The 15164-nt window shown below is 43.1% G+C and overlaps 2 protein-coding genes across 2 annotated transcripts; one reads left to right on the top strand and one right to left on the bottom strand.

Moving 5' to 3' along the window:
• The first annotated feature begins 1476 nt into the window (after positions 1-1476).
• Positions 1477-8573, top strand: LOC110499213 (neuronal pentraxin-2-like). Its single transcript, XM_021576200.3, has 5 exons — positions 1477-2279; positions 3368-3587; positions 5153-5397; positions 5682-5861; positions 7317-8573. Exons 1-5 carry the CDS (start codon positions 1824-1826, stop codon positions 7551-7553), a joined length of 1338 nt encoding a protein of 445 aa, XP_021431875.1. The 5' UTR covers positions 1477-1823; the 3' UTR covers positions 7554-8573.
• A 3802-nt stretch (positions 8574-12375) lies between these two features.
• LOC110499222 (protein VCF1) lies at positions 12376-14625 on the bottom strand. The gene is made up of 3 exons (XM_021576214.3): positions 13776-14625; positions 13147-13270; positions 12376-13058 (listed from the first exon to the last, which is right to left on the bottom strand). The coding sequence occupies exons 1-3, from the start codon at positions 13790-13792 to the stop codon at positions 12822-12824; spliced, it is 378 nt and encodes a 125-aa protein (XP_021431889.1). The 5' UTR covers positions 13793-14625; the 3' UTR covers positions 12376-12821.
• Between the last annotated feature and the right edge of the window lie 539 nt (positions 14626-15164).

Genomic DNA, 15164 nt, shown 5'->3' with positions numbered 1-15164 from the left:
ACAAAACCACAACATAAAAAAAAGTTTAAAAAAAGACTACCCACCCCAACTCACGCCCTGACCAACCTAAAACAAAGACATAACAAAGGAACTAAGGTCAGAACGTGACACCTGGTGAGGACGACGAGCACGCAGATGAGCTTCCCTAAGACGGTTTCTGACAGTTTGAGCAGGACTTTTTTGGTTGTGCAAACCCAGAGTTTCATCAGCTTTCCGGGTGGCTGGTCTCAGATGATCCCGCAGGTGAATAAGCCGGATGTGGAGGTCCTGGGCTGGATTAGAGTGGCCTTTTATTGTCCTCAGCATTATAAATAAATAATATTTTTGTGTGTATGGAACATTTTTGGGTTCTTGTATTTCAGTTTATGAAACATTGGACCAACACTTCACATGTTGCGCTTACATTTTTGTTCAGTATATATACAAAGATTTTCTATCTTCACCAGCTGAGCTCTGAACCATAATGTCAGTATGCCACACTGTGTCATAGATCACTAATTGGCTGGTTAGTGACTGTTTTGGATGCCACATTCAAAGCCAATCCCACCCGTGGTACATAGCTTCCTGTCTTCCTGTCCGTGCTCCTCTCTTGCTGTTAAGGTGCTATTGCCTTTCAGATTTCTCAGTCAGACGAGGCATGTGATTCTGCTAATTGTTGTCCTGTGTAGCACAGTTGGTAGAGCATGGCGCCAGGATTGTGGGTTCGAGTCCCACAGGGGACCAGTACAAAAAAAATATTAAAATCAATGCAGGCGCTCTGGGTAATTGTGTTTGCTAAATGACGTAAATGTAATGGTTTACCCGCACATCCTTTGTCATGAACATTGGTAGATCACCAGTGTTCTTAAGGCAGGCTGACATAATCAGTGTGGATGGTGGCAATGCTAAACGAGCAACAGTGTATATCCTTCTATAGTCCGGTTAGACATCTGTTCCCTTGTCAACTCTACTCACCTCGTTTTCCATCATTCCATCGACTTTCCTATCCTCCTTTCCATCATCTTTCCGGCAGTGTCTAGTTTTATCACACCAGGCGGTTCTCGATTTGTCCATGGGTGGTATCAAGATTATTCATAACCCTCTCGCTGTGCCTGTCTGTATAACAAACTACCTATCCTTTCACCCGTGGCCCCAGCAGCATGTAAGTCAAAAACTTTCCTCCAATCAGGAACTGGAGGAAGTAACCGTCTAAGCGCAGGGTTATTAGGCTATTGGATAAAGAGCCTGCCAGTACAGGTTTGATGGAACTGAACCATATATGTGAAGCCTTTTCCTAATTTATTTAATACTATTGTTTTTCTAAGGATATAGAATGTTGGACTAGTGGACATTGTTTAGCTCATCTATTTCAATTGATTGGTCAATGATAATCTAGTACCAGGTAAACACACAACTCAAAAATTACCTGTCCATCATACAGACCCTACCTTTATGGACTGTAGTTACGTCAACATGCTACAACCAATCCAATCGCGCCATATGTCTGAAGGTATTCTTCTTAACACACGGTCGCTGTCCTTTCAGCACTAACGTGCGTAAAGCCAGGGATACTTAATGTAAACCCAGACTTCAGGTGGTTTTACCATTTCCTAAAACTTTATTTTTCAGAATTTTCTGTCGTATGGATTGAGAACGTTTTGAAACTAAATATATCGATTAATCCGAGATTGACTATGGTATTCCTAGAAGATTCTAGTAGACACCGCTTTCTCGGTGTGCTTTACGCACCGGATTTGAAACGCTTAATCATCGGTTAGGTGTCCCCGCGATTACCCAATAACCTTATTTCACTAAAGCTTAACGACCAAAATACTGCCGCAGGTATGTTATTTCTTTTGAGATTGTTGTGTTTTTACGCACTGGGACTGGGCTATGGGAAGCTTGTACGTGGACAGGATGACACCCCGGGCACGGGAACCCGGCTCCTATGCCGAGTCATCCCAGTCGGCGCCGACACTTGTTTGGTCCCCGTAGGTCCCGAACCCAACGCAGCGGCACAGGAGGAAGAGTTGAGGAACACAGTCATGCAGCTCCGGGAAACGATTCTCCAACAGAAAGAGAATATAGTCAACCAACTTGGGACCATAAACGAGCTGACCGCAAAGCTCTCCCTTTGTGAGTCTGCCTCAGATGGAGGGAAGTATGATAACGGTGGATCTTGGAGTAAAAGCAAAGATAACCAGAACACAATGGGAGATTTACCCAGAGATCCCAATGATACAATCGACAACCTCGGGAAGACCATGCAGAGTCTGAAGGACCGACTAGAAAACCTAGAGGTAAGGCGCATGAGTGGATAGTAACCACATGACTCTGGTTCCTAAATAATGGAAAGGGAATGCTGAAAATGATCGGTGTGAATTAAATACATCTGAAATAGGCCTAATGTTTGTTTTACATTGTTGGCCCTTGCTTGATTGTCTGCTTATTAAGTCATTGAATCTAAAGTAAACACCGGTTCCTGTGGTCAGCGTTGAGTAGCCATTAACTTTGCTCCTATTTTGACCTGTAGCCTATCCATCTATTTTTGCCACCATGTGGAGGCGTACCCTAAATGGATTAGCCTTCTATCTCATTTACCCTCCAGTGATTAAGTTCCCTATGTCACCTTAATCAACAAATGTTGTATTTCCTCTTAATGGCACAGTAACAACTACAGTGAACAAAATATGTAAACACAACAAATAAAGTGTTGGTCCCATGTTTGATGAGCTAAAAACAAAGATGGAAAATAGAAAGGAAAACACCACACACTGCTGCTCAAGCTCCCTGGTGATATTTATTTATAACAATGTTTCGAACATTAGGCCTTCATCAGGCATCCATGTCCCAGGTTGGGGTGGAAGGTCCTATATATAGGGGCAGTACTCAATGACATCACTTCCTGAAACAGGAGGTAAAAAATATATAACATAGGTTCCCAATATTAACATTCAATCTATCAAATTATATGTTCATGCACAAGGAATGTGATCAATATTTACAGTAATATACATATATATATACACATACAATATTCAATTAGGATTTTAAAAAAAGACAATCGTTTGGACATTTTGAAACTATAAAAACGGTTTTACGTTTAACTCCTCGTTAAGGCCAAGAGGAGACAGTGTGTTGAGCCTGTAGATCCAAAAAGATTCCCTTTGAAGAACTTTCCTGTCAATGTCCCCTCCAGTTTTCCCTTGTCAGTTTATGTGGCCCTTTTGAAGACATACTGGTCTACACACAGTGCACTCGATTTCCACTCAGCCAATGATCTTTGAAAATTACACTCTTTGCATAAACCTCTGCTGATTGTCTTTGACCAACTTGCGTTTCCTCCACTTATTTAATTGTTTTGTGACATCTTCATCTTCCTCCACAGCAACAGCAGCAGAGAGCCAACACATCGGGAACGTCATTCCCCAGCGAACTCAGAGACATGCTGCAGAGCAGGCTGGGAGATCTGGAGAAACAGCTTCTCAGTAAGGTCAACAACCTGGAGGAAGAGAAGTCTCTGCTCTACAACGAGACCGCAGCCCACAGGCAGAAGACTGAGAGCACCCTCAACTCCCTGCTGACCAGGATTAACGAGCTGGAGAAAGGTAAATAACTGGAAATATATGACAGACCCACTCACACATGACTGGAAGCATACCACCCTGCATGGCTTGCCTCTGAAGCTAAGCAGGGTTGGTCCCGGTTGGTCCCTGGATGGGAGACCAGATGCTGATGGAAATGGTATTGGATGGTAGGTAGGGGACAATGCCCTGAGTAGGGTGCCATCTTTTGGATGGGATGTTAAATGGGTATCCTGTCTCTATGTGGTCATTCATCTTCTTTGGGATCAGTGTCCCTTCCACGGGATGGTTGAGCTAACATATGCTAATGTGATTAGCATGAGGTTGTAAGTAACAAGAACATTTCCCAGGACATAGACATATCTGATATTGGCAGAAAGCTTCAAATCATGTTAATCTAACTGCACTGTCCAATTTACAGTAGCTATTACAGTGAAATAATATCATGCTACTGTTTGAGCAGAGTGCACTATTTGAACATGAAAAGTTATTAATAAACATATTAGGCACATTTGGGCAGTCTTGATACAACATTTTGAACAGAAATGCAATGGTTCATTGGATCAGTCTAAAACATATTACATGCAATGCTGCCATATAGTGGCCAAAATATAAATTGCACCTGGGCTGGAATAATACATTATGGCCTATCTCTTGCATTTCAAATATGATGTTACAAAAAAAGGCAAAAAACTTTTTTTTTTCTTTTTTGTATTATCTTTTACCAGATCTATTATGTTGTATTCTCCTACATTCCTTTCACATTTCCACACATTTCAAAGTGTTTCCTTTCAAATGGTACCAAGAACATGCATTTCATTGTTTCAGGACCTGAGCTACAGACAGTTAGATTTGGGTATGTCATTTCAGGCTAAAATTTAAAAAAAGGGGCGGATCCTTAATGATCCCATGTCACGTTTTGTAAGAGTAGGGGTCTTAACCCCGGTGTCCTGGCTAAATTCCCCACCTGACCATCATGGGCACTGAATCATCCCCAGCTTCCAATTGGCTCATTTATCCCTCCTCTCCCATGTAACTATTCCCCAGGTTGTTGCTGTAAAAGATAATGTGTTTTCAGTCACCTTACCGGGTAAAAATAAAACGCACAAACGTCTGTGTACACAATCAGATGACAGGAGTACACACACATGCAGCAGAAACAGGAAGACTCACATATTGTAAACACAATGAGTCATTCAATCTACTTTCAATTTACCTGCTTACTAACTGTCACTCACTTACTAGTAGAAGTAGTAGAAGACTGAGGCTTTAGATCAAATCTGACAAACATTGGCTTAGCATTTTGTTCTCTTATACCAGCATTTCACAAACTAAGTCTTCGGGAGCCCAAGGGGTGCAAGTTTTGGTTTTTGCCCTAACTACACAGCTGAATTAAATGATCAAAGCTTGATGACTAGTTGACAGGTTGAATCAGCTGTAGTGCTAGGGGAAAAAACTAAATGTGCAGCCCTTGTGGTCCCGAGGCCCGAGTTTGGGAAACCCTGTCTTCTACTGTCTTACTACATGCATACTGCGTATACAGTATAGAGTTGACTTCATAGACAGCTCTCCCATTGCTTTCTCTGTAGGTGGCGGTGGTTTCAAGTCCCCTGAGCAGTTTAAGTTGGTCCTCCCCCTGCGTACTAACTACTTGTACGGCCGCATGACCAAGAGCCTTCCTGAGATGTACGCCTTCACGCTCTGCATGTGGCTCCGGTCCAGCGCCGGCCCTGGCATAGGCACCCCATTCTCCTACGGGGTGCCAGGACAGGCCAATGAGATTGTGCTCATCGAGTGGGGCAACAACCCCATAGAACTGCTCATCAATGACAAGGTATGGGCACTCTAAAAGACTCTCTGTGTTCATCAGTAGTGCTGATATTTGAGGGGGAGCTTACCTTGCTTGACAGGAGTCTTAGTTCTTACTTTTAAACTAGATCTGGCTTTAATGAGGTTGCATATTTTTGGTTTTTGCATGCATGGTCTAAAACAGTGTCTGGTGTTTTATACGACCTTTACCAAACCCTAACCTTTCTCCCTCTAATATGCACTTCTTCTTTCTGTTTGTAAGCATTGTTACCTTCCTTACACTTCTCTGCTATTTTGTTACCTGTCCAGGTGGCTCAGCTGCCTCTGGCGGTGCGTGACGGTAGGTGGCACCACATCTGTATCACCTGGACCACCAGGGATGGTCTGTGGGAAGCCTACCAGGATGGTCAGAGGCTGGGGGCAGGGGACAACCTGGCCCCCTGGCACCCCATCAAGCCTGGAGGAGCCATCATACTGGGGCAGGAACAGGTGAATCTGCTGGCTAGTGCCTCCTATCTGTAGTATATATTATTTGTATGTAAAATATTTTTACCTATTTTACTCTTGGTTTACTAAACTGCATCCTCAGGTTTTCACAGATTTTAATTGTATAGTAGCTTAGCCATGACCATGAGTCCTGGGCTCAGACTGACCATCAGATGCTCTCTCCCCTCAGACTGACCATCAGATGCTCTCTCCCCTCAGACTGACCATCAGATGCTCCCTCCCCTCAGACTGACCATCAGATGCTCTCTCCCCTCAGACTGACCATCAGATGCTCCCTCCCCTCAGACTGACCATCAGATGCTCCCTCCCCTCAGACTGACCATCAGATGCTCCCTCCCCTCAGACTGACCATCAGATGCTCCCTCCCCTCAGACTGACCATCAGATGCTCCCTCCCCTCAGACTGACCATCAGATGCTCCCTCCCCTCAGACTGACCATCAGATGCTCCCTCCCCTCAGACTGACCATCAGATGCTCCCTCCCCTCAGACTGACCATCAGATGCTCCCTCCCCTCAGACTGACCATCAGATGCTCCCTCCCCTCAGACTGACCATCAGATGCTCCCTCCCCTCAGACTGACCATCAGATGCTCCCTCCCCTCAGACTGACCATCAGATGCTCCCTCCCCTCAGACTGACCATCAGATGCTCCCTCCCCTCAGACTGACCATCAGATGCTCCCTCCCCTCAGACTGACCATCAGATGCTCCCTCCCCTCAGACTGACCATCAGATGCTCTCTCCCCTCAGACTGACCATCAGATGCTCCCTCCCCTCAGACTGACCATCAGATGCTCCCTCCCCTCAGACTGACCATCAGATGCAGGCCATCAGTCCAGTAAAATTAAAAAAGCAAATGATGATGTACACTCAGCTGTGCCTCACAAGTAATACGACAAATGATCTATTACCTGAGTTACCTAACATGTTGAAATATGATTTCAAAATGGTCTGAGAAGAACAACATTGGCAGGGCAATTCAAGCATAGCCAATATGCAGTGATAATAATTGGGCCTATAGCCTACTGCACAAACTTTATTGCTACAGAACTGTTTTGAATATGTTAATGTTGCATAGGCTTATGTTTGTAAGTCCTGTTTAAATAAATACATCTGAGTGGTAGATATCGGCTTGCTTTTGGACCCAGAAAGTTATCTTGACTCATAAAAGGTTGGTGACCACAGCTGAATAGCAACCCTTGAGCAGATGGTAAGGGGGTGGCTACCTATTAGGAAACCGTGCTGTAGAGTGTAGTCCAAATATGAATAGCCCAATCGCTAATAAAATTCTAACCATCAGTGACTTGAAAGCAAAACATTGTCTAGAGAGTACAGCATCCTTGAGTGTGACAGGTTGAGCCTGGTGGTACACAGCGAATAGGAGGATGATGTTATTATTGTTGTTTTTAACGAGGCCTGTCGTTTATGGCCTCAACAGGACATAGTGGGCGGGCGCTTTGACGCCACGCAGGCCTTTGTGGGTGAGCTGAGCCAGGTTAACATCTGGGACAATGTCCTGAAGCCAGCCGACATCCTCACCATGGCCAACTGCTCCTCCTACACCCCCGGGAACGTGGTGTCCTGGCTGGACAGTGACGTGGAGGTGTTTGGTGGTGGAGCAGCCAAACTGCCTCTAGAGCTATGCCAGGACCGGCTGTCTGAGACTGAGTCTTAGGATGGTTGTCTCAGTCTGTCTGTGACTTGTTCAGATTCATGTTCTTGATTTGACGCATACTGTACATGTTACGTGTAATGCTTGTCATGTTTTGTTTGGCTGTTCGTGTAAGGAAAGGCTTTGATTGACCTAATTCGAGATGATTCTACAACACCGAGACAGTTATACTCACACACGTGTTGACACTCACATACAGATTTACACACCGGCAGACACAGACTTAATTACACTGGATTTGACATGTGAGGCTGGCTAAGGCTTGCGTGTTGTGTGGGCGGTGTAAGGCACAGATTAGCAGTCCCAGGACTCACATACAGTACAGTAGCCTAAGTCTCCTGGTCTCCTAATAGAGGTCAATATAGCCTCTCCACCTTGACCGGAGACAGCCTAAGCAGATCTAGGCAAATATCAAATCAAACTTGGAAGCCAGGTTTCCATGGTACAACCTATAGCAGAGATGATCAGTGACTAGCTATGATCTTTGAGTTAGTACTGGTAAACATTTCATAGTTATGTGTGGAAGTTGGTGTTCTTGTACTTGTGGCATGTCTGTTGTACTATAATGTTAATAAAGTTTTATTTTCCATTATTACCCATACTGTTTTCAAAACCCCAAGTCCACCTCAATGCCTGCAGCAGGACATGCTGTTGTCTCACAAAACTATTCCATAATTATCATATTGTTGTTTGTGACACGTTGGTTTGTTTAGGTCTACAATGTGTGCAGTGCATAGTTTAAGAACAAACAAAGCATTGTTACTGTTAAATGTGTACATGTCATTTTTTATGCAGATAAGAACAATTTATGTATGATATGAACAATACGTTAATGTGTACAAGTGTTTCTTTCCATGAAAACAATGTTGGGTGTGTAATGTGTGTAAAGCTGCTGACTTTTCATGTGGCCTTCTTTTAAGGATTTTGTGCCAGATGTGCTTTACAAACCTAACCTTTGCTTTGCCAATGAAAATTAAAAAGAATGTGAAAAATGTAGGAAAAATAAAACACTATTGAAAAGCAGTCTACTGTTTATATAGCAGTTACATTTCATAGACCAGTAGCCTTAACCAACAAGTGACCAAAGCCTAGGTGGCATTAGTAATGCTTAATTAAGACATGACAGCAGCTCAAAGATCAACGGTGACATCACAATCATTTAGGTACACTCCTACACACCAACTCCTACCGACTCATACAAACTAATGTGAAAACATCTCCCTGACTCTTCAGCAAAATAAATGGAATATGGTTGTGAATAGAAGTGGGACAGGGTCAGTGTCCACACAGTCTTCACTGTATCCACATGTTCATGCAATGCAGTCATGTATTACTTATCAAAATCATTCACTTTTTATTCTATTCTACCAGAGACTATTTAGTTGAAGGCCAGTTTCTGTCTGGAATTCAAAGTCAGGGTAAGCAGCATTACTGAAGTACAAATCAAGTTACTTGATGGCATTGTAAGATACAATTCAAATACATATGTTTAGGTACAGTTGTAAGTAACAAGATACATATAGAGAAATAACAGCCACAGAGGTCTATTGCCTAACAAATACATACATTTTGGGGAACATAAGCTTGTAAATATAACAAGTTAAATTGCTAACAAAGAATTGATTTGTTTAGATGTTCTGCTCCATAAAAACATGTGTTATTGTGTTGGTGAGTCACACCCAACCCCAAATTCGAATTCAGGTGCTGCAATAAAATGGTGCATCTCAATCAAGTCCATGTCTTTCAGCTCGAGGTCATTAGTCATGTGGCTGATGAATTAATCTCTGGTGCTCTGTAGCCCAGACAGAGAGGTGGCTGGCTGCTGTGCTGGTGGGGCCTTTAGGTAACAGCCATTAGGACCGTTCCCTACAGTGTTACTGGCAGCTCTCATCTATCATCATAGGTGGATCCAATCCTCTAAAATACCCTGGATGGATACTTTGTTTTAGGGGTCAGACTTCTGGCTGGGTCTTGGGATCATTAAGGCAAATAGTAAAATGCACACAAACAGAGGAAATGTAAACTGCAGTGGTATCAAGTTATAATGAATGACTCAATAGTTCAATGTTACATTATTCATCCTGAACTATCCATTTCTAACAAATGATCAATATTTGACTTGAATCAGACAAGCAAAGCCCGAATAAAAAGTGTGTACATGAAGACTAGTTGTGGTACAAGTAGGCGTCAGCTCTAGTCCCGTGCTGCAACAGAAGGTTTTGGACCTCTCCTTTCTCTGCCCTGGACACATACAGTTGAAGTGGGAAGTTTACATACATCTTAGCCAAATATATTTAAACTCAGTTTTTCACAATTTCTGACATTTAATCCTAGTAAAAATTCCCTGTCTTAGATCAGTTAGAGAATCACCACTTTATTTTAAGAATGTGAAATGTCAGAATAATAGTAGAGAGAATGATTTATTTCAGCTTTCATCACATTCCCACTGGGTCAGAAGTTTACATACACTCAGTTAGTATTTGGTAGCATTGCCTCTAAATTGTTTAACTTGGGTCAAACGTTTCAGGTAGCCTTCCACAAGCTTCCCACAATAAGTTAGGTGCATTTTAGCCTATTCCTCCTGACAGAGCTGGTGTAACTGAGTTAGGTTTGTAGGCCTCCTTGCTCGCACATGCTTTTTCAGTTCTGCCCACAAATTTTCTATAGGATTGAGGTCGGGGCTTTGTGATGGCCCTTCCAATACCTTGACTTTGTTGTCTTGAAGCCATTTTGCCATAACTTTGGAAGTATGCTTGGGGTCATTGTCCATTTGGAAGACCCATTTGCGACCAAGCTTTAACTGATGTCTTGAGATGTTGCTTCAATATATCCTCATGATGCTATCTATTTTGTGAAGTACACCAGTCCCTCCCGCAGCAAAGCACCCCCACAACATGATGCTGCCACCCCCGGGATGGTGTTCTTCAGCTTGCAAGCCTCCCCCTTTTCCTCCAAACATAGCGATGGTCATTATGGCCAAACAGTTCTATTTTTGTTTCATCAGACCAGAGGACATTTCTCCAGAAAGTACGATCTTTGTCCCCATGTGCAGTTGCAAACCGTAGTCTGGCTTTTTTATGGTGATTTTGGAGCGGTGGCTTCTTCCTTGCTGAGCGGCCTTTCAGGTTATGTCGATATAGGACTCGTTTTACTGTGGATTTAGATACTTTTGTACCTGTTCCCTCCAGCATCTTCACAAGGTCCTTTGCTGTTGTCTGGGATTGATTTGCACTTTTCGCACCAAAGCACGTTCATCTCTAGGAGACAGAACGCATCTCCTTCCTGAGCGGTAAGACGGCTGTGTGGTCCCATGGTGTTTATACTTGTGTACTATTGTTTGTACGGGTGAACATGGTACCTTCAGGCGTTTGGAAACTGAGTTATAAGTTAAATAATCTGTTTGTAAACAATTATTGGAAAAATTACTTTTGTCATGCACAAAGTAGATGTCCTAACCGACTTGCCAAAACTATAGTTTGTTAACAAGAAATTTGTTGAGAGGTTGAAAAACAAGTTTCAATGACTCCAACCTAAGTGTATGTAAACTTCCCACTTAAACTGTTCAGATCACTACTGATATCAGGGATGTCCTGATGGGGCTGCAGTTCCAGTTTAATGCTGGAGTAAGTGGCGTTACTGTACGCAGACATCTGTAACATAATAAATTGTGTCATAGCAATTTCAAACTGAACAAGTACATACACTGCGAAATTGTCACTTGACAGGGCTGATGACTGCAGCCATCCTTAAGTCTAGGTATAGATTGCCCCCTTGTGGATAGTGTAGTAATCAAGCAGTGACTTTACTTGAAGAGAGGAAGAAAGTATGCTTTTTTCAAAGTTTTCAAACAGGGCCAAACATTTTTCAATATGACCAGAGATGTCAGTCTCCCAACTTTGTTTTGTTGTTTACTTTCCTAGGGTGACTGGCTACAACAGTGATGTGCCTAGATGATCCCAGCACAGGGAAGGATAAAGAAAAGGTTATTGGAGGCTGTATGAAAACAAACTCAAAGGCCCCTGCAACTCAATGTTTGTGATGGTATCTGGAAAATAGCAGAGGTATGGCAAAATGTAGATTTTGTCTCGTTACAGTGAACCCACTGACCTTCCCACAGACTGACCCACACCCCTGGGTCTGAGGCATATACTATTGAGTGGTGTGTGTTCCATTAAACAATGTGGTAGAGAGAAACAAAAAAATACCATTTCCATTGGAACATTCTGTAATGTTCAATTCACTCCCCTGAACAATGGAGAATGTGGCCTGTTATTGTCATAGATAAATGTATTCTGTGCAAGTGAGTGTACTCATGGTTCCCTCTACTTTTTTCGTGGTGGAAGGGTGAGCAGTTCATGGTCACTGCAGCTGCTGGAAATGCCAGTTCCACAGAAACCTGCCGACATGTGTCCACAAGGACAAACCAAAACTTCAGCCTTTATTCTGCAAATAACCTCACCTTATCAGTGCAAGAAGCTTGGCAGTGTGGCTTGAAATTCTCTTTCTGGATTTCCTCAAGGCCAATGTGATGATTTGGGGCGGCAGGGTAGCCTAGTGGTTAGAGCGTTGGGCTAGTAATCAAAAGAACAACTAATTTGTCGTTCTGCCCACCTGAACAAGGCAGTTAACCCACTGTTCCTAGGCCGTCATTGAAAATAAGAATTTGTTCTTAACTGGACTTGCCTAGTAAAATAAAGGTTAAAAAAAATATATATAAAAAAATAGAAAGTAACCACAGAGACTAATCAACACCAACTCACACTCAGCTATGCATAGAAACAGCATGATAAGTACTGGGCTAGACAAGAAAATATAACAGGCAGGATAAAGTGCTTCACTTTATTAATTAGGCTACAGCAAGCACTTAAGACACTCATATGTCTGTCTGTAGTAGATAGCACCAGTGGCGATGATAATGTCCAACAACTCACTCATGTAAGGAGACCACCACAGAATAGTAGACCCCTCAGTAAAGTGCTGGAGTACATACATACTGCATATAGTAGTACCACAGTGGGTGGGCCATTGGATATGTAGGTGTGCTTTATGTATGGCACATTTCAAGGTGTACAGCACAGGGACAATGGTATGGATTGGGTCCAGAGCCCAAAGGATATTTTGCCACATCCTGAATCCAGGTAGGATGAAGTTGCTCCTGGACACAAATCTGGGGTACGTTTATTCTAGATTTGAGCCTATGGGCAACTTCTTCCTGGATCCTACCCAGGGGCTTGTTCCAGTGGGGTAACAAGGGTCTGGGGTGGGGTGATGTCACGTAGATCCTGGTTGACCTCTGGTTTGCAGACTGCTGAAGTGGGCCTCCCTCAGGACACTGTTGATGTGGTCATAGGGGGTGTCGTTGCCATAAAGACTCAACGAGGAAATGGAAGGGTCTTCTGGCAAGGGTCTGAGGAGACCCTGGGATGTGCGGTTCTTCGTGTATGTGCTACCTCCTCCCGTTGCCCTCTCAGGACTACTGATACCACTACTGCTGTCACTGCTGGACGACTGGAGGACAGAAAGAGAAGAACAGGTATGACTTACAGAAAATACTTGTTGCCCAAACCATCACAAGTATGTGTGTGTGTTCTGTCACCTCAGAGTCCCAAACGTCTTGGCCCAGCTTGGACACCATGACGTGACCCTCCTGCCCCCCTCCTGACCTTTTGGCCTGGGGGTTCAGCTGGTCCCCCTCATTGTCTCCACCACGCCGCCGCTTCCTGTACACAGTGAGAGAGTGAGAGTGGCCAGGGAGTAAAAAGTGAGAGAGTGACCATCTTAGAGTGAAAGAGAGGAAGTCTGTGGTCTGTGTGGCTCAGTCGGAAGATCACGGTGCTTGCAACAAAGGCCATGGGTTTGATTCCCACTGGTGCCACCCACACTTCAAATGTATACTGTAAGTCCCTTTGGATAAAAGCGTCTACTAAATGGCATATATTATTAGGACTATTTTGAGAGAGCAGGTGTATGTGTGAGAGAACGCCAAGTACCCAAAATAGAGAAATAGGCGATCTCAGACACAGCCTAGTTACAGGAGCAGACGTGCTCAAATTATCAGCCATGGGTATGACAACTTATTGATCAGTACACAGGGAAGAAAACCACCAAGTGAGATATTAAACTGATACGGTGAGATCAGTTAGCTGTATTTGTCTCTCTTGTAGCCGAACAGTCACTGAGGTCGATAGTAATTCAATAAGGCGTTATTTTAAGAAAGAAACTCACCTGTTTTCTGTCAACATTTGGGAGACGATTGTCTATGGCTTCTTTTTAGTGAGAAAGACGTTCGTTAAGGCCCCTGCCCTGGACACGTCTGAATGAAAACAACTCCTCTCCCTGGAAGCTTTCAGCCTGGCAGAAAATCTATTATCGAACGCACAGCAGCTCTCCCCAAACTTACCGCACAAGCTCAGTCAGGGCATTCTGAACTATCTGAATGCTAACGTTATATTGTTGAATAGCCTCCCTGCCCTGGTTAGCAAGGTAACAACTCTTGACTGGTTGAGAATTGATCATTCACTGTCCCAGAATATGGATGCTAATTATGTCAGTAAACTAGCTTCTCTCTCAGTTAACCTTATGCAATGAAGTCTATTTCCAGTGTCTCTCTGCTAGAGTTGGCTACCGTTCACCGTTGTTAGCTAGCTAACGTATAGCCTACGCTACTTTGCTAACAAGCTAGTATAGCAAACTGGCTAAACTATAACGAAACGAGAGATTCCTTCAAACCGTCAATTTAACTCGAGTGTTGAGTTTGACTGATCTCAAATTAGACTATCATTCCGTCTTGGTGAAATGACAGATCCGAAAGAAGTACAGTACCAGGAATCCAAGCTAGCGAGTGAGCTGCTGCTGCTAGGAAAAAGACCCAGCTGATAGTATTTACATGACGTTCGATGACGTTCGATCCACTTGAAGCAGAAATCGACCGAATGCCATCTGCAAAATCTATAGTACCTTTTGCAAATCACATATAATACCAAATATATTTTTTAGAACTAACCCTCATTGTTCTATCTACCTGGGTCACCGACGAAAAATAATGACTGTGTCATTTTGTGTTGTATGTGTTACTGGTGGTTGCAAAAGTTGACATTTAGAAGTTACTTTTATTCCTCCACCAGTTCTAGAATTATAGGGGCCATAATTTGATTTTTGCGTATCTGAATTATATGATTTTTGCATAGTGCAGCTTTAAAAACAAAAAAGTCCGGAGGCGTTCCCAGCTAGCACATTTGGTTCCTTGGAAGTTGTGGGAACGTATGTTTTTTGCTTCGCGTTGGTTGTGGGAACGACGTCATGCATTTCCTGACTAAAAAATATATAGGTTTTACCAAACATTCTGAGAACAGAAGTTAACATTTTGTCTGGGACTTATTTTTTTCAGTTGCAGGAACGTTTTACTCTGGTTCCTTGAAAGTTTTCCTTGGAGGTTTTATTAGCGCTCTGAGAACAGGTATTATAGGTTCTTTGGAGATTTATAACTTCCCTAAACATTTTATTGAATGTTTCAATAAGCCTTTTAATAACACTGCTATCTTATTTTGGGCTAACGCCAAGCATAGATAGGACCAATGGAAATTAATTTCCTTATGCATGAATAATGCAAACACA

This window comes from Oncorhynchus mykiss, chromosome 20 (genome assembly GCF_057628025.1).
Source record: "Oncorhynchus mykiss isolate SJ-2025 chromosome 20, ASM5762802v1, whole genome shotgun sequence".
NCBI lineage: Eukaryota > Metazoa > Chordata > Actinopteri > Salmoniformes > Salmonidae > Oncorhynchus > Oncorhynchus mykiss.
This window is presented reverse-complemented; position numbering and strand designations above follow the sequence as displayed.